Raw genomic sequence first — 24118 nt, 5'->3', positions numbered from 1 at the left:
GTGAAATGTTCAAAAATATTTTGAAAAAGGTGATGTAATCACGCTTTGGCATAAAAGGAGCCTTCAGGAAAAGCTGAGTCCTTTAGAAGCAAGGATGGGTTTAGGCCACTTTGCCAAAAATGCACCAGTAAAAAATCCAAAAGTTTAAGAATAACATTCCTATGCAAGTGATTTCAAGGATTTTATGTATTTCACCCGCTATGTTGCATAATATCATCAAAAAATTCAGTGAATCTGGGGAAATCACTGCGCATAAAAAGCAAGGCCAAACCCTCAACTGAATGCCCAAGACCTTCAACCCCTCAGACAGCACTGCATTAAAAACCGGCATGTTTCCGTGATGGATATCACCACATGGGATCAAGAATACTTTGATAAACTGTTGTTTGTGATGTTCTAGCTAAGCCACCCATGGCCATCAGGGAGAGGAAGGGAGCTGGAACTGACTGGTTAGGGCTGACTATTGTCAACTGTGAAACATCCTTCTTAAGAAGAGCTCACAAGTAGCTTTCCGCTCACTCTTGAGTTCACACTGCCACATGCATATGTGTCTTGGTAACCCTTTGTATTGCTCTCTTGAATTCAGTGTCTTTGGTCCTTCTTGAGTTAAAGCTCTCAGCATAAGTATAAACAAAAGCCAAGATGGAAAACTTGTCATTTTCTTTTATTTTACTCACAGTCGTAGAAAAGAAAAAGAATAGAAGCAAAGCAAACAAAAGAAATAAATAAATGAAAAAGTGATATTTTATTTTTCAAAAGACATTAGTGTTTTGGTTTCCTCTCATTTGTTAAGCTTTAATCTCTCACTCTTTCTGACTCTATGTCTCTTTCTTTCTTTGTCTTTCTCTCCCTCTCTCTTTCTCTCTCTCTCTCATAATCACTCTCTCTCACTCTTTCTTTCTCTATCTATGTCTCTTTCCTTCATTTCTTCTGTCTCTGTATCTTTCTTTGTCTTTCTCTCACACACACACAAACACACACACACACACACACACACAAACACACACACACACACACATACACAGAGTTTTCTCTCTGCTGTTTAGCTTCTTTACACTGTAAATATGCTGGTTTTTGATTCACTTATCTGTGTCTTAGAGATAATGTGTTAATAAATATTTAATTTTACAAAGTGTTCACTTTTAATATTCAAATATTGATTTAAAAAATCACATTTATTGTACAACTTTGAGAAACAGAGTCATTAATAATACTTTTAATAAGACATTAAAGATTGTGATATTCATGAATGATATGTTAATTTAGAAAAAAATATACATTTATTTGTTAATGTTAATTTTCTGTTTAATTAATGATACTGATTTGTTGATAATTATTTCAGCTGTTATTATAACTGAATTAATTGAATGTATTTTAATAATTATATGACCAAGTGAAGAAGCATGACTAACAATAAATTATATAAAGCACATATGCTCATCTATAAAACTATCAGTAGTGTGTTTAATGCCAATTAGTGTAGCTAATGAAAAGCATTATTCTGATCAGTGTAGCATTATCCTTAAATTAATAAACAATGCAGTAACACGATTATGATTATAAATACTTACTTAGCTCTTCTGGAGGCTTTGATCACTGGTAGCAGCTTTAGAAGACATTCATCTGATCTGTCGTATTTACTCAGGTCAAATATATCCAGCTCCTCTTCTGAGTTCATCAACACAAACACCAGAGCTGACCACTGGGCAGGAGAGAGACTGACTCCACTTAGACAACTGTAATAACCTCCTCTGTTCAGGTATGTTTGAACCTCCTGCACTAGAGAATGATCATTCAGTTCATTCAGACAGTGGAACAGATTGATGGATTTCTCTGGAGAGGGATTCTCCCTGATCTTCTCCTTGATGTACTGGACTGTTTCCTTTTTGCTGTGAGAGCTGCTTCCTGTCTGTGTCAGTAGGCCTTGTAAGAGAGTCTGATTGGACTCCAGTGAGAGGCCCAGAAGGAAGCGGAGGAAAAGGTCCAGGTGTCCATTCTCACTCTGTAAGGCTTTGTCCGCTACATCCTTGAGGAAGTCTGACATTTTGGACTCTCTGAAAATACAAGAGAGATCAGTGTTCAGCTGTTTTTTTTCATCCTTGCTGATAAAGGACAGAAATGCATATAAAGCAGCCAGAAACTCCTGAACACTCAGGTGCACAAAGCTGAACACCTTCCCCAGGTGCAGCCCAAACTCCTCTCTGAAGATCTGAGTACAAACTCCTGAGTACACTGACACTTCTCTGACATCAATGCCACACTGTCTCAGGTCTTCCTCATAGAAGATCAGATTGCCCTTTTCCAGCTGTTGGAAAGCCAGTTTTCCCAGAGCCAGAATCATCTCTCTAGTCTGCTGAGGATCAGTGTCACATTTCCCATGGTACTTTTGATTCCTGTGTTTGATCTGAAAGATCAGGAAGTGTGAGAACATTTGAGTCAGAGTCTTGGGGATCTCTCCACTCTCTGCTTCACCCAACATTCTCTCTAGAACAGTGGCTGCAATCCAACAGAAGACTGGGATGTGGCACATGATGTAGAGGCTTTTTGAGGACTTCATGTGTGAGATGATTTTATTGGCCAGGCTCTGGTCACTGACTCTCTTCCTGAAGTACTCCTCTTTCTGAGGGTCACTGAACCCTCGTACCTCTGTTACCAGGTCAACACACTCAGGAGGGATCTGATTTGCTGCTGCTGGTCGAGAGGTTATCCAGAGGAGAGCAGATGGAAGCAGATTCCCCTTGATGAGGTTTGTCAGCAGCACATCAACTGAGGCTGAATCTGTTACATCCCACAAGCTCTCATTGTTCTGAAAATCTAGAGGAAGTCGACACTCATCCAGACCATCAAAGATGAATATGACTTTGTAAGCCTCACAGTGTATTGATCTTATTTCTTTTATTTCTGGAAAAAACTGATAAAGAAGCTCCATCAGACTGAGCTGTCTCTCTTTCATCAAGTTCAGCTCCCTAAAAGGAAGTGGAAATATGAAGTGGACATCCTGATTTGCTTTTCCTTCAGCCCAGTCCAGAATGAACTTCTGCACAGAGACTGTTTTTCCAATTCCAGCAACTCCTTTAGTCAGCACAGTTCTGATGGATTTGTCTTTAAAGAGGTCATTGCATTTTATGGGTTTCTCCTGTGTTGCTGGTCTCCTGGATGCTGTCTCAATCTGTCTGACCTCATGTTCATTATTGATCTCTCCACTCCCTCCCTCTGTGATGTAGAGCTCTGTGTAGATCTCATTCAGAAGAGTTGATGTTCCATGCTGTGAGATTCCTTCATTAATTCTGTTAAATTTTTCCTTCAGTTTAGATTTGAGTTTTTTCTGATACGCAGAGACTAGTTCTAATGAACAGAACAAAAAGGCAATGATAAACATTTTAATATAGGAGTACTAAATTTAATATTATTTTTAAACTCCACTAAACTGCTAATTTATGATCCATAATCAGAAATTAAAACAAATTTGAAAAGCTAAAATTGTAGAATTACACATAACCGGTTTGTGCAGATACAGCACTTCCTCTTTATTCTATTTAACATGTCAGAGTGCTGATCTAGTATCAACTCCTTCCTGTCCATATAACTGCACTTATTAGTATATGAAAGGTAAAAACTTGTTCTAGATCAGCTCTCTTAATCTGAGAAGTGTGCTAAGTGTGGATCAGTGTTCTTCCTCTAAAGTTACAGTGATGTAATAAAGCCCCGCCCACAGTTCTTACTGCTCTGTAGTGTGTTAGCGAGGTCTGTCTGCTTCATGTTCCACAGCATGTTCAGTGTGATCATCAGCACCCCCTCTCTGGAACTGCTCTGATCCTCCTCATCCTCCACCTCTCTCTCAGAGCATGCTGGGTAATCTGCACTCAGCAGCTTCTTGAACCTCATCAGCTCTTTCTTCACCAGAGAAATTATTTTGTGCTCCAGATCCTGATTTGGAATAAACAATAAAAAGAAAATCATATAACACCATTATCTTACAGAGAGAGATGATTTTATGATTTTATAATATGATGGAGAGTCACTGATTATTATCACAGATTAAACTACAAATCAGTGTGATTAAATATAATGGTGATAATAGAGGATTGAACTGTTTATTTACTAAGATCTTACTACGTTAACAAAAAAGCATAAAACAGAAACATCAAACAGAGTGTTTGGTACACACTCACCGTATATATGGAGTCCAGATGATTCATGTTGGTAATTATTAATTTCTCCTTTTGGATACTGTTATTTGGGGAATACACAGAAAACAGTACAAAGAGATCAATGAAATATATAAGAATAGTAAATTATAGACAGCTATTTAAATAACATTTTATCATAGTTCCAGGAAAAAAAAAATCATCAAATTACTGTTATATTCTCTACATTACACTCAGTTCCAGGTATAAATCTTGTCACGCATTCGGTGAACTCTCTGAAAGAAACGGACTTCATCTCCCAGAATCCTCTGGGAGATCACATGACTCAGCAACTTCCCTCGGACTCCGACTCCGACTCGGACTCCATTGCCCACAATTCTATGGGAGATCACGTGACTTCTGACACTGGCTTATGTTCCAATCAGCGCTCCAAATCACCTGAATATTAACTGGCAGCACCTGTGTAGTTTACTTTATAAGCCCGGGCTTTAGTCTAATTCAGTGCGAGGTATTGTTTCCTGTTGAACTACCGAGCGTTTGTATACTGACTGCCTTTATCCCGTGTTTGAACCTTTGCTTTGTGTATATCGACTCTGCCTTTTTGTCTTTTCCCTTTTGTGCTTTTGCCTCTACGGACTGATCTGTGTTTTGGAACTTTTTGCCTGTATTTTTGACTTTGTCTTTTGCTCTGCCCTTTTTCGGTTTGTTCGCCTAGTATTATTAAACGCCAGCATCTTTTGCTTCCGCGAGCGTCTGGTTTCTGTTGATACGTCACAAATCTCCACATTACTGTTATATTCTCTACATTACGCTCAGTTCCAGGTATAAATCTCCACATTACTGTTATATTCTCTCTACATTACACTCAGTTCCAGGTATAAATCTCCACATTACTGTTATATTCTCTCTACATTACATTCAGTTCCAGGTATAAATCTGCACATTACTGTTATATTCTCTACATTACGCTCAGTTCCAGGTATAAATCTCCACATTACTGTTATATTCTCTACATTACACTCAGTTCCAGGTATAAATCTCCACATTACTGTTATATTCTCTACATTACACTCAGTTCCAGGTATAAATCTCCACATTACTGTTATATTCTCTCTGCATTATACAGCAGGAGAACAATATCCCTCTCTGAACTGATCCAGATCTGATCTGATTCATTGACTACTCACTTTTCATAGACACACAACTGGGTGAGTATGTTTTCAGTTTCTGGATCTGACTAAAATACAGTGGTGGAGAAAAGACATTATCAGAATGTTACAAACTACCTCCTCCTGGGCCTGCGTGGTAGTGCATATGGCTAGGCCATATGCTTTTGTTTTCTCTACTCTTCATCCACCCAGTCCTCCACTTTACACACCTGCAGTTAATTTTGGACTCATTAAGACTCCTATGTATATCCATTTGTTAAGCCTGTTTCCTTGCAACGTCTCTGTGTTTTATGCCAGTTCTAGTCATTCTAGCCATCTAGGTGTTCCAGGCCAGTTACAGAGCCATTACTGTATAATAATAATAATAATAATAATAATAATAATAATAATAATAATTGAAACTTTAATTTTCAATATCACTTTGCAAAGCATCAACATCAAGACAATAAGACACAAAAATATTTAAAAAGTAAAATAAAAGTAAATGAAGGACAAAATAGGAAACATCATAAAGCAAAACCAACAATATAAGCCAAAAGAAGAACATGAACAGGTCAAAAATGAATTTTACCAACAATTAAGATGAAAACATTCACCAGGTCATTTAAGAAGGCTTGGTCATTATTTTTTTATTTTTTTATTTTAATGTACATGTATTTCCTGAAAAGTGCTACCAAGTTTTCAGTTCAGTTTTGTTTTATATTTATGTATATACAGTTTTAAGCATCTGAGAATATAAATGATGTCATTTATCTTGGCAGTTCTGGAAAAAACAGTAGCATAAATACAATCAAATAACTGTTCCTTTAGTTATGAGTGTTCTGTTAACAGTCTGTTCCTCCTGGGCTTAGAACGTCTTGATTTCTCAGGATTCAAAATTTCTTACATCATCCTTACCTCACAGCAGGAGACCTGTTATGTAGTTGCCCCCCCATTGACTGGTCACTCTTCATGGACACACAGCTGGGTTCAGGTGAGTCTGATCTCTTGCGTTTAGTTGGTCTAGAGGAAAGATGTTGATAAGTAAATGTAAAAAGAAGAAAGTAAGGAGTAGAGCATGCCTATATTGTTCCCTGCACTGTTGTCACAATTAGTTCAATTGATATTAAGCTTTATTCATGTGTAAGAAGCAGTTTATAAATATTCACTTAAGCTTAAAATAACTCTCTCTCTAAATTATACTCGCTTGTCCCTTGACTGATCATATTTTATGTACACACATTCAGGGAGCAGCTCTACTGTCTGTATCAATAAAGGAAAATGTACGATATGGGCCCTTTAACTGATAACACTTTGTAAAATATTTTGTAAGATCCACTGTGTGGACACTTTCATGGACACACAGCTGGGTTCATGTGAATATCTGTTTCTGGATCAGATTAAAACACAATAGTGGAGAAAAAAATACTGTCAGAGTCACTTTGCAATGCATTAAAATCAAGCCAGACAATACAGCAAAAAAACATTAGAAAAGTAAAATAAAAGTGAATGAAGGAGAAAATGGGGAACATGATAAAGCAAAACCAACAATATAAGCCAAAAGAAAAACATGAACAGTTCAAAATTAATTCCACCATCAGTTAAGATTAAAACCTATATACAAACCAGAACAAATAATATGTACAGACAAACTGAACTATAATATAGGACAGATGGATAGCACTGAAATAAAAGTCTACACAACCTACATGTTCATGAAGCATTTATGGCACATTCATTACCAGTAGAATAACACTCTGAGAGAAAATATTGTCACCATATGTTATTTTCCTTTCTAATGTTATTCTCTCAACATGTTATTCTCTTTTTTGTTATTTTCTTATAGTCTTAACCAAGTTTGTTGTAGAGTTTTAGCAGATGGCCTTTTGCTTGCAGAGAAGTGACAACTGTCACACTCTTAGCTTGTCCTCTTCCTCCTTTGTTTACATTGAAATGACCCTTCGTTGCATGACCTTAAGGACCTTGAGGTGATAACAATCACCTCCCCTTATTTATACCCCTACATCTCTGTTCATATCCTCATTCTACAACCCCTCCTTACCCGTCCTCAAAGTCCTTTTGTTCCTCCTTCTTAGTTTTTCAATGTATATAAGGCCCTTCCAAAATATTTTTGTTAGACTACTGACACTACTGATTGACTGTTGATCGACCACTGTGTACCCATACATGATTCTCTGTATATGTAAATAATCTCCAGTCAATGCTGAAGCTCCCGTCTCCTGACTCTTCCTGCCAAATTTCTAACAACTTGGTGCCGTGCTGCGGATGGCATACTGAAACCTACTTGGTGAGTAAAAATGCCATTTTCAAACTAAAGAGAAATTCTGGCTTTATAAGATAGAGGACTCAGTAAAAGTTAGCCCCTCTGAAACAAGGGAAGTTTGCTTAGTGTCACTGGTAAGAACCTAGCATTTTGGATGCAATCCACTCTGATGGATCAGAATCCTCCTCCTCTGACAAGGATTCTGAACCTACTAGTGATAAGACAGTAGAGACGAGACCAATTACTATAAGATCTTCTGAAGTGCTTAATAAGAGAAGTGAAGCTAAGGAAACCTGAGTACAGATCGGCCACATTCCTTTAGCTGCAGCCACATTGGACAAACTGTCTAAAGAATTCAAACACCCAAGGGAAATAGGACTTAACTTTATAGATCTTATTGAAAAAAAGAGACCTTCACTTATTGCATTGTAATGACACTGTAGCCATAGCGATCCAAGTCCTCAACATGACTAATAGTAGGAAGCTTGTTAAAAAGGTGTTAGATGGTTTGAGTGACAGTGGCCAGGATATTGATGTAAGGTGGAAAGTTTTCAGTTTCACTGACTAGAAGCAGGTAATCAATTGTAGACCAAGGTAAGAGGAATCAGCTGCAGAGTACTGTGAATAGTTTGAAAGAGTTTTTCTGTGTTGTTGTGGAATTGATACCTAAAACTGTGATAGCATTGATGGTACCACTGATGGTCCACATTTTGGACAACTAGTCGACTAACTAAGATCAGATCTTAGACAAGTGACAGCTGTTCCAAATTTGGTGTAAAGTTAAATGGGGTGGCCTTAAAAATGAATTTAACAGATTGGACCTTGATCTAGAGCCAGGCCATGTGCCAGCATCCATACATGTCCTTACAGTAAACAACTCTAACTCAGGTTCCAATCAGAATTTCTTTAGTCAGAAAGATAAGTGTCATTACTGTCATAAAACTGGTCATTTTGTAAGAGATTGCCGTAAGAAACAGGCAGATATTCACAAAAGGAGTACAAAGATGAGGGACAGCATTGTAGGCCAGTCTTCTGAGGGGTTTTCACAGTGGAATACAACAGGGAAATCTTTCTAGTGCATTTCACCAGACCAGTTAAGCAAGGAAGTGCAAGGATTTCCAGAGGTTTCAAAATTATGTACTTCTAATGGAGTGTTACTGTACTTTTAATGAATATGCCATGCATACTTCATGTACACATAATTCATGTGTACATGAAGTGGGCTTAAAACATCTTGATATCTCAGAGTTACATTTCTTATATCATCCTGACCTCACAGTAGAAGGCCTGTCTGTCTCTTTGAAGTTATTTGGTTCCCCCATTGAGTGGTCACTCTTCATAGACACACAGCTGGGTTCAGGTGAGTCTGATCTCTTGTGTTTAGTTGGTCTAGAGGAAAGATGTTGATAAGTAAAAAAGAAGAAAGTAAGGAGTAGAGCGTGTCTGTTATATTCCCTTCACTGTTGTGTCACATTTAGTTAACTGGATGTTAGCCTTTATTCATGTGTAAGAAGCATATAGTTTATGAATCTTCACCTAAGCTTAATATAACTCTCTTTCTAAATTACACTGTCTTATCCTTAGTCTGGTCATATTTCATGTACACACATTCAGGGACAGCGCTAATACCTGTATATATCAGTAAAGAAACATTTATATGGGCCCTTTAACTGATAACACTCTGAATGTTTTGTAAAGTCCACTGACTGGACACTTTTCATGGACACACAGCTGGGTTCAGGTGAGTATTTTTTTTTTCTCTGGATTAGATAAAACACAGTGGTGGAAAACAGATACTGTCAGAGCCATTCATGTTGTATGTTAATAATAATAATAATAATAATAAGAAGAAGAAGAAGAAGAAGAAGAAGAAGAATTTAAAGTTTACTTATCAAGTTCATTTTACAAAGTATTAAAATCAAGTAAGACAACTAAGCAAAAATATTGGAAACATAATAAAAGTAAATGAAGGAGAAAATAGGGAACAGGATAGAGCAATTGGGATATGGGCCACACACACTTCATCAGCTTTCATCTGTGTTCACAGTGTTACACTATTCTCTCACCTCTGGTGTTTCTCTGTGTGCTGTTCTCCAGAGGAACTCATTTTGGAGCCCATATTTCCTGCTACAGGTTACAGCTGGAACCTTGCAAACAGACACATACAGAGAAACAGAGCAGGACACACAGTTACTCCACTCCAAAATCACTGTCTCAGATTCAGCCCTGCCTCATCAGGTTGTTACAGAGAAATATTTAAGTCATCAGGTCAGAAAGTTAATCTGTTAGTTAAGACTTCAGTAAAAACCTACTGAACTGATCTTTATCTACTGCAGATTCATATCACTTGTAATCCACAGCTCAGATTTACAGACTCATCTGAACTGTATTATGTTTCTTACTTTTCTAAATAATAATAATAGTAGTAATATTCTAAGGGCATGGTTCATGAGGCTGTTTGGATGGAGACGGATACTCCTCTAGCACCATTTTTTAATGCTCAAGCCTCAAGATCTCATTGTTGTTGTTCTTCCACAGCAACACAACTTCCTCTTACTTCTTACATCATGTGACCTCTCAAACCACTCACAAGGCAGAATGAATATTCGTGATAAAAAAAACAAAGGAAATTCAATTTCAATTTCAAGTTCTAGAGGCTTTATTGTCATTCCAGCTATATAAAAGTATGCAGTGAAATGAGACAACATTCCTCCAGGACCAACACAGGAACACAATGCAAGACAATACAATATACACAGTGCAGACAATACAGTACAATAAATAAATATGAAATAACAATAAATACAAAACAGAACACAGGCAGCACATGGTACTGTGTATGTGGAGCTGTGCAAAGGAGAATGTAACATACTATGACATATTAGCAGCTTACCAGATATCCTAGCATATTAGAGCATAGTAGCCAGAACAACAGCAACATAATACAGTATTTGGTTGATACAGTAATTCTAGCTGCCAATTTAGTTAAAGAAATTTAAAGTGCAAACATGTAAGTAGTCAGATATGAATTATATTAGGTCAAGTATTTCAGTGTAATGCAGTTATTACATTTAAATACAGTGTTCCAGACATAATCTGAAAGTGCAAGAAGTGGAGAGTCAGGTAGTCTCACATTGTTATATGTATGTGTGTGTCTGTGTGGGTGTCCTTCAATTCAGTCTGTGGAAGTTGAGTCTGGCTGTGAGGGCCTGAATGCCTGTGAGAGTACCTTCTTCCAGATGGCAGAACAGTGAACAGTTGGTGTGAGGGGTGTGTGGGGTCATTCATAATGCTAGTGTCTTTTTCGAATGAAATGTGTGGTGTAAATGTCCATGATGGAGGGAAGAGAGACCCCGATGATCTTTTCAGCTGTCCTCACTATTCTCTGGGAGGGTCTTGCGGTCGGAGGCAGTGCAATTCCCAAACCAGGCAGTAATGCAGCTGCTCAGGATGCTCTCTATAGTGCCTCTGTAGAAGGTGGTAAGGATGGTGGGTGGGAGATGAGCTTTCCTTAACTTCCGCAGAAAATAGATACGCTGCTGGGCTTTCTTGGTTATGAAGCTGGTGTTCAGGGTCCAGGTGAGGTTCTCTGCTAGGTGAACACCAAGGAACTTGGTGCTTGAAATCATCTTCACAGGGGAGTTGTTGATGGTGAGTGGAGAGTGGTCACTCTGTGCTCTCCTGAAGTCAACAAACTGATGCCTGATGACACCAACCACAGTAGTGTCACCAGCAAACTTCATGATGTGGTTAGAACTGTGAATTGCCAAACAGTCTGGAGTCAGCAGAGTGAACAGCAGTGGACTAAGTACACTGCCCTGGGGGGCTTCAGTGCTCAGTGTGATGGTGTTAGAGATGCTTCTCCCTATCTGGACTGGCAGAGGTCTCTCAGTGAGAAAGTCCAGGGTCCAATTGCAGAGAGAAGTGTTCAGGCCCAGCAGGCTCAGCATTCCAATGAGATGCTGAGGGATGATGGTGTTGAAAGCTGAGCTGAAGTGTATGAACAGCATCCTAACATAAGTGTCTTTTTTCTCAAGATGAGTAAGGGCCAGATGAAGATTGGTGACTATGACATCATTTGTAGAGCGGTTGGAGTGATATACGAACTGCAGGGGGTCCAGCAAAGGAGGGAGCTAGGTCTTGATGTGCCTCATTATGAGCCTCTCAAAGCAATTTGTGATGATGGGTATGAGTGCAATGGGATGTTAGTCATTCAGGCAAGACACTGGAGATTTCTTTGGCACGGGGACAATGGTGGTGGCCTTCAAGCACACTGGAACAATGTCGCAGCTTAGTGAGATGTTAAAGATGGCTGTGAGAACATCCCCTAGCTGGTCTGCACATTCTCTGAGCACTTGGCCAGGAATGTTGTCTGCCCCAGCAGCCTTTCATGAATTGACTCTGATTGCTGGGTGGAGGGGTAGTCTTTCTCACTGCCACATTGTTCTGTACCTCAAACCATACATAGAAGTCATTCAGCACATCTGGCTCCTGCTGGCCAGGTTTTCACCAGCTTCTGGATTGGTTTGGAGCATCTGACAAGCGGTCTGTATGAGGGAATCAGCAATACAGAAATGTGGTCTGAGTAACCAAGATGGGGGTGAAGCTCCACCTGGTATGCATCAGAAATATTGGTGTAAACAAGGTCCAGTGTGTTCGCCCCATCTCACCCACATGCTGATGGAATTTTGGGAGCACTGACCTGAGATTAAAATCTCCAGTGACAATGAACAGTTTGTCTGGATGTGTGTTCTGAAGTTCAGTGATGGCTCTATACAGCTTGCAGAGAGCCTTCCTGGCGTTTGTGCTGGGGGAGTGTAGACCATTGCTATGAATGCAGATAGGAATCCAGGGCTTACACTGGGATTTCCCATCTTCACCCCGCAGTGGAGCAGAGCTGGGAAAACCAGAATGACTAGAGAAAAGAAAGGTTCACCAAACCCTCCTCCACTGGATTTCACCTCCAGTAACCGGTTTGAAGCCCTAAGTTCTGCCTCAGAGCCTCGGACAGAGAGTCAGGAGAGTGTTCTTATAATTGGAGACTCTGTAGTGAGACATCTAAATGTAGCTGGCTCTAGAGGTAATGCTTCTGTCTTTTGTTTTCCAGGCACCTGTGTCTGGGATATTTCCAAGCGTTTTCCCGTGATTCTGAGCAAACACAATGACATCGGCACCATGGTCATTCGCATCTCATCAGAGTGAAGTCCTCAAGGAGTATTTCACATTACTTCTAGACACCGTTAAGAAGTGAACCAAGGCCAGGATCATCATCTCGGGACCACTGCCCACTTACTGGAGAGGAAGCAGGCTCTATGCACTGCACTGCTGGCTCCAAGGCTGGTGTAAGAACAATGGCATTGGCTATGTAAGCAACTGGAGTGTTTTCTGGGAGCAACAGGCACTTTACAGCAGGAATGGACTAAACTCGAGCCACCATGGGTCTGCCATCCTGTCTGAGAACATAGAGAAAGTACTGCACCAGGCCTGACTGAACTTAATGGTAGTAAATTACGGACAGATAAGTAGTATAAACAGCAGAGAGATAAGTGCTTTCTATGATATAAACAATGCCTCCTCCATTTCTACCATCCCCCTTTCTCTCTGCTGTTTTAATACTAAAGCTTCTGCTAGCTATGAAGGGAGAAGTTGCTCCAAAAATGTCATTAGAGTCATCAAAGCCTGTGTAGTTAAAAAAATCAAAGGAAAACGTGCACAGTCAAAACCCCTGTCATTTAATTCACGGGGACCTTAAAAAGACCAGTCCCCCTCAAACACATAGTGTAGTAAGCGCAAAATTAAACCTACTCAACGTAAGGTCACTAAAACACAAAACACTGCTGATTCAAGATCTTATGAAAGTGCATAAGTTAGATTTTATGTTTCTCTCAGAAACATGGCTTAGTGATAACGGCACAGCAATTCTACTTGCTCCTGAAAACAGATTTATGCATACAGTAAAACAGACAGACAAGGAGGAGGAGTGGCTTCATTTATAATAGTGACTTTAACTGCAAAAGCACTTCATAATTGACTAGTCATGAGCTTATAAAGTATTTAGTCTAGAAGTTGTGCGAAAGTCATAACATAAATAAAAGAAAAGAGAGACCAAGACAGCACTTAAGCAGATCAGGTCCAGTTGTTTCTTTTCTGCTGTTTGATGTAGACTTTACAAGACAAGTTTCTATTTACCAACAGCAGACGGATGTCAGAGTGGATAAATGCCAAAGCAACAAATGAAGCCAACTAACCAAAAAAATCCAATCTTCCCTAAGTCCCTAACTAGACCAAAACAGGAGAAAACAATGTTCAAGTTCAAAAGAAATAGCACCCTCTCCTACACGCTTGTCAGCATAATAAACAAAAGTAATAAATAAAGAAAAGGATTCTTAGGCTTGCTGGTAGGCTGGAAAGATAAACCAGGCAAAAGATGTTTTGTGAGCTTACTAACACATTGCTAGAGAGAAACACAAGACACAGCTCTTAAAAGGCTATCAGCTGTGCTAAGCCAAGCAGTAGGTCTATAGTACTTGAGTCTTTTTGCCACTGCACATTTAAATGGTTCTCCTCCTATCATTCAACCACCCTGTAAGTATTGTTTGGTTCTTTTCTGCTATTTCATAATGCATTACAATTTAGTTATACCTCAAGAAGTAGCCTAGGTCAAGTGCTGTTACTTAGCCTGTTTAATCTGAGATAATTTAAAGCATTCTGTCGCAGAGGTATCTAGTCAAATCTGGCTACACAATGTACAAACTAACCCTAACTCAAACATTTGTTCATACATGTCTGTTCCATGTAAATGGGTTTTTACTGAATTTGACAGCCTCGCATGATGTTTAGTCTACTGTTTTACTAACTGTTGCTAACTAACATTAAAACTAACATTTGCACCTACTTAGCTAGCTAATAATATGTGTAGTTTAATTTAGCTAATCAGAGTTAAATTGGTTAGTGAAATGATTAGATAGGAAGGCTGGTTTACGGTCTGAAAAAGCATGTTTCCAAAATCTGATTGGACGGCAATGAACCTGGCAGTAAAGTGTTCCACAAAAGTTGCTTTCATTTGGACTTGGTCTTGACTCGATCTTGCTTTTATTTGGACTTGATCTTGACTCGTTCTCGACTGGTCATGGTCTTGGACTTGTGTTGTACTCGACAAAGGTGGGCTTGACTACAACCCTACTGGGTAGCAAGGATGCTTAGATGTTCGCTCTGAGTTGCCATGGAGGTGAGCCTCTAGGAAGCCAGAAACAACCCTGCGGCAAAGCTAATGAGATGCACAGGATTTTGTGGACTCAAACACACTCAACCATTAATGGTAGCCATGTGCCTAATAGGCAAGGGAGAGAGAGATTGAGAGAGAACAACCAAAACAAAACATATGTCCTCTAGATGCGAAAGTAAGGCACATATAACCTTTACTTGATGATGATTTACAAATGACTTAAAATTTATTTTTATGGCCCCTAATCTATAACCCCATTTCCAAAAAAGTTGGGATGCTACGCAGAATGTAAATTAAAACAAAATGCAATTATATGCAAATTATGTAAACCATATTTTAACAATTCAAATCAAGAAATCAAATGTTGAAACTGAAAAATTGTATTGTTTTTTTGAAAAATATATGCCCTTTTTTAATTTGATGCCAACAACATGTTCCACTGTGCTGCATCACCTCTTCTTTTAACAACACTCTGTAAGCATTTGGGAACTGAGGAGACCAGTTGCTATAGTTTTGAAAGTGAAATGTTTTCCCATTCTTGTTTGACAGTTTGGGGGCTCCTTTGTCGTAATTTTCATTTCATAATCCTCCAAATGTTTTCAATGGTGACAGGTCTGGACTGCAGGCAGGACAGTTTAGCACCCATAATCTTTTAATATGGAGCAATGCTGTTGTAATATGTGCAGAATGTGGTTCGACATTGTCTTGCTGAAATAACCAAGGCCTTCCCTGAAAAAGACATCATCTGGATGGCAGCATATGTTGCCAAAACCTGTATCTATCGTTCAGCATTAATGTTGCCTTCACAGATGTGCACATCACCCATGCCATGTTCACTAATGCCCCCCCTATACCACCATGAATACTGGCTTTTGAACTGTGCACTGATTACAAGCTGAGTGGTCTTTAGCCTGGAGGACATAGTGTCCATGATTACCTAAAAAGAATTTGAAATATTGATTCATTTGGAAATTTCCACTTTCCCTCGGTCCATTTTAAATGAGCTCGGGCCCAGAGAAGGTGGCAGCAATTCTGGATCCTGTTTATGTATGGTTTCTTCTTTGTGTTTTAGAGTTTTAACTTGCATTTGTGGATGCAGTGACAAACTGTTTTCACATACAGTGGTTTTCAGAAGTGTTTCTGAGCCCATACACTGATTTCCAATACAGGATCTTGTCTGTTTTTAATGCTGTGCTGCCTGAGGGCCCAAAGATCATGGCCAGCAAATACTGTTTTTTGGATTTGTTCCTTACATACAGAGATTTGTCTAGATTCTCTGAATCTTTTAATGTTATTTTGTGCCGTAAATGATGAAAGGCAAAAGTTCTTTGCTATTTTACATTTAGAAACATTATTCTTGAATTGTTCCACTATTTGATCATGCAGTCTTTCACAGAGTAGTGACCCCCTCCTCATCTTTACTTCTGAAAGACTCAACCTCTCTGGGATGCTATTTTATACCCAGTAATGTTACTGACCCAATTAACCACCAGGTTTTTTTTTAGCATTACACAACTTTACCAGCCTTTTGTTGCCCCAGTCCCAACTTTTTTTGAACATGTAGTTGGCATCAAACTGAAAATGTGTATCTATTTTTCAAAAAATAATAAGATTTTTCAGGTTCAACATTTGATTTTCAATGAAATATAGGGATTTTTTTTTCACTACATATTACAGGCTGCAAAATTACTGCAGGTAGTTTACACCATTTGTAAAAAGTGACCAAGAAAATCACAGTTTCTTAAATAATCATGTGAAGGCCTAATGTTTTTAGCATTCTTGTTACTGGGGCTTACAAAAGACATATCGCATTAGCAACCAAGATAATGAGTAACACTGCTACTACTGCTATTAATAATAATATGTTACATTTATATATACTTTCACAATCCCAAGATCATTTTACGTAACAAAGAGCAGAAAAATAATAGGAAGCTACCACTAAGCAGTAAAGGAGGAAGAGAAATCTCATGAAGAAGAAAAGTCTATCAATAAGACTATTAATACTAACAGAAAAGTTGGATTATTATAATAGTAATGATTTAGAGCTCAGCAATAAAACTTCAGGTTTATCAGTGTTAGCATAAGAAAGTTTAGCATAAGAAAGTTATCATACATCCAAAGCTTTTCAGAAATGCAGTTGGTTAGTGTATTGGTAGGGGAATCTGAGGGGAAGTGGGTACTGAGATATAACTGAATATCATCAGCATAACCGTAGAAGTTAAGGACATGTCTACAAATAATCTGGCCAAGGGGATCTTTAGTGTACTCACATAATAATATCAATGATAGTGGATATCATCTGAAATTGATTTGTTCATCATTATTGTATTACAATGTAATGTTCAACAAATAATGATTAGATCTCTGATTAGTACATGATTTGTTAATTATGAAATAGAAGCTCATTTCTTCATTGCCAAGTAATAGCTTATGTTGTAACGTAATGTGAATATATTAATGATGAAGGATTCTAAATGTGTGATTAGATTATGATTAAATAATTATGAAGTAAGAGCTAATAGATGTTTTATAAACTACCATTATTATTACATGTTATCAATGGTGTTACTGAGGTCCACTTTCACTTAAACTGGATTTGACTTGTTTATTCAGCTAAGAAGGAAGTGCAGATTTTACTCTATAAATATTTCTCCTGAAAAGGGGTGGAGTGACCAATCACCACATAGCCTCCTACCAGAGAAGACCAGCAGACCATTCCAGAAAGCTGGTTTAACAAATCTTACACAAACCCAAGAATAAAACAACATCAAAGTGTCTTATAATCACATAAGAGGGACTTTGTTTATTTACATACAGTTGTGCCAAGACAAGCTAGTATCTGAAACACAACAGTGGTCTGATAAACCCAGGAGAGATCCTGTCCATTTAGCATCAGCTTTGGTGTTGGTTTGGGCAGCATCTCATAAACTATGTTCTGTTCTCCTCCAGCTGCCAGAGTCTGAAGATTATGTTTGTCTCCTGACTGTGTAAAAACATCTCTGTGAGTCTTATTTCCACTTTTAGGCTGATATAAAGTGGAGAAGAGAAGATGGTTAATTAGTGCAGATTCAGTGCTCAGTCCTGTGTTTGATCTGTACTCTGATCCTGATATTAAATTCTCTAAGGCAGACAATTTGAAAATTAAAAAACCTTATTTCCAAGCCATTGTAAAATATTTGAAAATTCACTATCAGATAGGATGAACTTTTTATTTACAACACCAATTAAAAAAAAAATTGGGACACTGTGTAAATAAATGTAAATAAAAACAGAAAGGATTTGCAAATCTCATAACTCATATTTTATTTACAATAGAAAATAGAGCATATATCAGAACATATATCAAATGTTGAGACATTTTACCATTTTACCATACCAACTCACATAAGTGGGTATAAAAAGAGCATTTTAGAAAAGGAGTCTCTAAGAAGTAACGATGGGCAGAGGTTCACCAATCTGCAAAAAACTGTCTAAAAATTGTGGAACAATTTCAGAAAAATGTTCCTCAAGGTAAAATTGTGACTTTGAATATCCCACCATCTACAGTACATAATACCATCATCAGATTCAGAGAATCTAGAGAAATCCCTGTATGCAAGGGACAGGGCTGAAGGTCAAACCTGGATTGAAACCAGGTATGATTTTGTACTGGAATCACTGCATTAGCTCAGGAACACTTCCAGAAATCAGTGTCTGTGAAAACAGTTCGCTGTGCAATCCACAAATGCAAGTTAAAGCTGTGTCATGCAAAGAAGAAGCCATGTGTCAACTCAATCAAGAAACACTGCCGTCTTCTCTGGGCCAAAGCTCATTTAAAATAGACTGAGGCAAAACAGAAAACCGTTCCGTGATCAGATAAATCAAATTTGAAATTCTTTTGGAAACCACAGACGCAGTGTCCTACGGACTCAAAAGCCAGCATCGCTGATGGTCTGGGGTTGCACTAGTGCTTATAGCGTAGGTAGCTTACACACCTGGAAAGGCACTATCAATGCTGAAGAGTATACAAAGGTTTTAAGACAACATATGCTCCCATCCAGACAGCATCTCTTTCAGAGAAGGCCTTGCATATTTCAGCAAGACAATGCTAAACCACATACTGCATCCATTACAACAGCATGGCTTCACAGAAGAAGAGTCTGGAGTTACAGGACAGTAGGGAGGCAGAACCGAGTGCAAAGATGAAAACTTGTGAGAAAGGGTGTTACATTTTTTTGAGGAAATGGAGTGTGAATTTGGCACATTGGGGTTGAGGTGACCCAGAGCCAGGCTCAAACTGCCGATGTGCTGATCGGTGAACTGTGGCGTTACTGCTGTGCCACTGGAAGCATAGGTGACAATGGGTAAAACACCTCAAGGAGCGTGAAATAAAAGGCAGGAAAAATGGCAAAAAAAGGAAATGCTGAAAGCAGCATGCTCAAAGAAATTTTGAACTAGAATAAATAAAAGATAATGAGAAAACAAAATACACTTCCACCATAATTACAAAGGTCAAGGTAGACTTTGTTAAGTCTTAGTGAAGCAAACACCTTTTGTATGGCTGGGAGCAGTTTGTAGCTCAAGCCTTATTTATTATTTTTTCCAGACCTTTTTTCTTCTGTTTTCTTTTTGTTTTTTCTTTTCTTTTATTTTTGTTTAAATACCCACCTGGGCTGTGTACCGTACTGGTCAACGCTCTAGAAAGGTGTGACAAAGGGCTGCTGTTTGCCACAGCCTTAAGTAGAGGAGTCCACAGGTGTGTTAGGTTGGACCTAATCAGCCTGAGGGCTTCTGGGAATTGGAGGTCCCTGAATGTATGGCACTTCACCGCTGTCGCCCTCTGTTGGCAGCCAGCGGCACAGGCTGGACCCTAACAGGACCCTCTCTCCTAGGGATGGCCCCAGAAGTACCCAGGCCAGCAGCACGTGCCCGCTGGAACTCCCTAATGAGTTCCAGGTCCAAGATATGGTGTGCCGGAACCTAAGACCGCTCCTCAGGCCCGTAGCCCTCCCAGTCTACCAGGTATTGAATGCTACCCTGCATATGGCGGGAATCCAGGAGGTGACGGAACATGTATGCCAGGGAGCCAGCAACAAGATGCGTTGCTGGGGGCCGAGTCCCACAAAGTAATGGCCTGAGGCACGACATGTGAAACGTGGGGTGGATCCGCACGGAGGGTAGAAGGCGTAGCTGGTAGGTTACTGGGTTAATACGCCGGTCAACCTTAAAGGACCCCACGTATTTAGATGCCAGCTTTTTAAACTCCATGTGGAGTGAGAGATCCTTGGCTGAGAGCCAGACCTGCTAGCATTCAAAGGGTGACATGCCCTTTGGACGAATGCTGCTGCCCAGGGTAGATACTCCACCTAAGAGGAGGGGTTGGTGCAGGTCAAGCACCACAGTGTCTGGGCAAGGTCTTGATTGACCCTCTCAGTCTGGCCATTGGACTCCATGGGTGGAAGCCGGACACTTCCATGGGTGGAAGCTGGAGAAGAGACTCACAGAGGCTCCCATTGGAAGGCCTTCCAAAAATGGCTAGTGAACTGGGGACCCCGGTCAGAAACCAGATCACTAGGCATCCCATGAATCCTGACCACATGGATTGGCAGCAGGTGGAGGAGACCTTGGGGCCATGACCTGGGTACCTTGCAGCATGCATGTCACGCAAAATGAAATAAAGACAAGGATCTCTCTCCATCTCTCCATACTAGGCCACCAAATTACCTGTGCAAAAAGTCCAGGGTCCTAGTCACCCCTGGGTGATCTGAAAATGAGGAAGTGTGCCCCCATAGCAGCATCCATTGCTGCACAGCTGCAGACACATACAGCTTACCAAGGGGACCGCCTCCAGGATCTGGCTCCTGCCGTAGGGCCTCCCTGATGGCAGTCTCCAGCTCCCAACGGAATGGGACCAAGATACGAGGAGTGGGAATAATGGGTTCTGGGGAGGGGTCGGTCCCCAGAGGCACCCACTGTCTGGACAGGGCATCTGGCTTGGTGTTCTTAGAGCCTGGCCTATAAGACAGCAGGATCAAAATTAAAGCATCAAAATGAAAGCGGCTAAAGAACAACACCCATCGGACTTGGTGAGTGTTGAGCCACTTTGCCTGTTGGATATAAGCCAGGTTCTTGTGGCTGGTCCAGACCACAAAGGGATGTTTAGACCCCTCATGCCAATGCCTCCATTTCTCCAGGGTGAGCTTTATGGCCAGGAGCTCCCTGTTTCCGACATCATAGTTGCGTTCAGCTGGGGTAAGACGGTGGGAGAAGAATGCACACGGTTGGAGCCTCTTGGCCAGACCAACTTCCAAAGCGTCTACCTCGACGACAAACAGTTCCTCCAGGTCAGGCAGCTGAAGGACCAGATGGGGTAGGGTTAACCACGCCTTGATCTCCACAAAAGCCTTTTGGGCTTTGATGGTCCAATGAAAGGGCCCTGGCCCGCCCGGGTAAGGGCGGTGAGTGGAGCCGCCATGGAACTGAGACCCCAGGAAACGCTGGACCAACCAGAGGGAGGTAGGACGGGACCAATCCACCATGACTCTGATCTTGGCCGGGTCCATACGGAGGGTGCCCTTGGACACCATAAAGCCCGAAATCGATACTCAGTGAATACTGCAGCTTGCTGCAGTGTCTGAAATGCTGTTGACATGAGGGGCAGGGGGTGGTGGTCTTTTATGGTGATGGCATTGAGACTGCAGTAATCCTTGCAGGGGTGGAGGCCTCCATTCTTCTTTCCGAGGAAGAAGCCTGCTCCTGCGGAAGAGCAGAATGGGCATATGAAACCCAGCTCTGAAGCTTCTCGGATGTATTTATTCATTGCAGCACGTTCAGGGGGCGAGAGCGTGAATAACTGGCTGCGGGGTGGTGTGGTGCCTGGAAGCAGGTTGATGCCGTAGTCGAATTCTCTGTGGGGTGGCAGAACCTGGGCCTTTTCTTTACTGAAGACCACTTGGAGGTCCCAGTAGTCTCTGGGGACCCCTGGAAGGTCCAGCATGGCGGGACCCTTGAGGGAGGGTGCCCTTTGTAGGAGGCCAGGATCGACCAGGCAATGACTGTTACACCTGGGTCCCACGCATATACAGACTGTGTAGACCACTCAATGTGAGGGTTGTGCTGTCTCAACCCAGGGAACCCCAACACCATTTGTAAGTGGGGGGTTTGGGTGAGGTACAGCACAGTGTTCTCACTGTGGGGACCCACTTGCAAAGTGACTGGCCCAGTGCGATGAGTGATGGACCCAGAACCCAGAGACCGGCCATCGATGGCCGTAACAGCCAACATGGCATCAACAAAGTTTTCTGCCCCTGAGTCAACGAAGGCCTGCAAGGTGGTGTGTTGACAGGGCCCCCATGAAAGCTTTGCTTTCAAGTAGAGCCCTATAGTAGGGGAGAAGGAACACTGGCCCCTCACCGGTCCCCCTGACTGGAGCAGGCCCCATGCATTTCCTGATGGGTGGCTGGTGTTGCCAGGGCACCTGGCCTCAAATGATCGAGGCCCAAGACCATGATCAGGCAGGCCAGCACTACCTAGTTGCATGGGCTCAGGCAGGTCCCCACTAGGTGGTAGCCTGGCTGGAGAGTGGTGCCAGGGGGTAAAGGAGGCAGGAGCGTGGGAACAACCTCTCTGGTCAAAGTCTCTTTAATGCATGTGGGTGTCAAGGTGGATGCATACATTGTAGAGACCTTCTGACATGGAAGGTAGCTCCTACTGCCCTACTACTGTATACTTCTATCATCTGACTAGTGCTCTTTTCACTACTGCTCTTTTTTTTTTTTCTGGGGCTGCCCAAAAAACTTGCAAATGTCACTGCCACCTTACCTCTTGTTCATGATGACTCACTGTGAATGAAAGCTGACTGTAATAAAAAATAAAACTATTTAAACAAAAATTACGAATATGCAATAAATGAAAACTACATGTTACACATGCATCATTACAGTGATTGACACTTGATACTGATACTCTACATGGGATAACTAACAAATATCATATAAAGACATTACTGCTTGGTGAATACACCTGGGACCATTGTTGGTTGCTGCCTGAATGTGTGGCTAAATAACTTTACAGGTAACATAACTAAGATAGCTAATGTCTGTGATGACTGATTGATTAGCACTCACAAATTGTCCCATTTTCACCAAAAATATTTGTTTCCACTTCATAAAATTAATGATGCTTTTTTTGCATATTATCACAGTTCAGAGCAAAATGGCGTTTTGAGTTTGACGTTACATTTTCATGCAAGTCAGAAATATTATAAAGACCTTGCTGAAGTGAAGTGCTGGTATGGTGATACAGTGGTAATAACACTACAATAAGTGTCCATTCAACAACTGATGGGAAAACCGATGGATCCTAACATTACGCCTAGCTAGTGAGTGAAACATTTTTATATTTTTTACATCAGTTTATTGGGGTGATGTAAAAATTTTTTATTTTGAATGTGTCTGAATACTGGGGGGATGTGTACCCCTCGATATACACTATATGGACAAAAGTATTGGGAGTTGGTCCCACTTTCCAGGTATAACAGCTTCCACTCTTCTGGGAAGCTTCCTACAAGATTTTGTCTGTGGGAATTTTTGCCCATTCATTCAGAAGAGCTTGCAATGTCTGTTCTAATTCATCCCAAAGGTGGTCGATGGGGTTGAGGTCAGGGCTCTGTGAGGGCCAGTCAAGTTCTTCCACACCAAAATCACCCAGCCATGCCTTTATGGAGCTGCTTTGTGCACTGTGACTCAGTCATGCTGGAACAGAAAAGGTTCTTCCCCAAACTGTTCCACAGAATTGAAAGTGTACAATTGTCCAAAATGTCTTGTTCTGCTGAAGCATTAACACTCTCTTCACTGGAAGTAAAGGTTCTAGGCCATGCCCTGAAAAACAGCCCCATATCATTATCCCTCCTCCAACAAACTTTACAGCTGGCACAATGCAGCCAGGCAGGTAGCATTCTCCTGGCATTTGCCAAACCCAGATTCGTCCAACAGACTGCCAGATAGATAAGCTGATTCGTCACTCCACAGAATACGTTTCCACTGCTCCAGAGTCCAGTGGCGGCGCTTTACTCCATCCGATGCTTGGCATCGTGCTTGGTCATGTAAGGCTTGCATGCAGTTTCTCAGCCATGGAAACCCTGTCATGAAGCTCCCAGTGCAGTTTCTGTGCTGATGTTGATGCCAGAGGAGGTTTGAACTCTGCAGTTATTGATTAGCAGAGTGTTGGAGACTTTTATGCTATATGCTACTCAGCACTCGGAGGCCTGCTCTGTAACTTTACCTGGTCTGACAATTCGTGGCAGAGTTGCTGTGGTTCCTAAATGTTTCCA

The 24118-nt window shown here is 40.8% G+C and overlaps 2 protein-coding genes across 6 annotated transcripts in view; one reads left to right on the top strand and one right to left on the bottom strand.

Annotated features, from left to right (window-relative positions):
- The window catches only part of fbln2 (fibulin 2), a 390205-nt gene that overhangs the window by 221845 nt on the left and 144242 nt on the right, over positions 1-24118 (top strand). The gene's annotated exons all lie outside the window — the stretch shown is intronic.
- Positions 1-24118, bottom strand: part of LOC118799348 (NACHT, LRR and PYD domains-containing protein 12-like) — a 51758-nt gene that overhangs the window by 26525 nt on the left and 1115 nt on the right. Inside the window, exons 2-7 of the mRNA XM_036559133.1 lie at positions 9647-9727; positions 8853-8969; positions 6215-6319; positions 4173-4230; positions 3723-3927; positions 1572-3345 (exon numbers count right to left, since the gene is read on the bottom strand). Coding sequence (XP_036415026.1) covers positions 1572-3345; positions 3723-3927; positions 4173-4230; positions 6215-6319; positions 8853-8969; positions 9647-9699 — 2312 coding nt within the window. The 5' untranslated portion in view covers positions 9700-9727. The remainder of the gene's footprint in view (positions 1-1571; positions 3346-3722; positions 3928-4172; positions 4231-6214; positions 6320-8852; positions 8970-9646; positions 9728-24118) is intronic.

This window comes from Colossoma macropomum, unplaced genomic scaffold, assembly GCF_904425465.1.
Source record: "Colossoma macropomum unplaced genomic scaffold, Colossoma_macropomum, whole genome shotgun sequence".
Lineage (NCBI taxonomy): Eukaryota > Metazoa > Chordata > Actinopteri > Characiformes > Serrasalmidae > Colossoma > Colossoma macropomum.
Note: the sequence above shows the minus strand (reverse complement) of the source record. Positions and strands in the feature narration are given on the sequence as shown.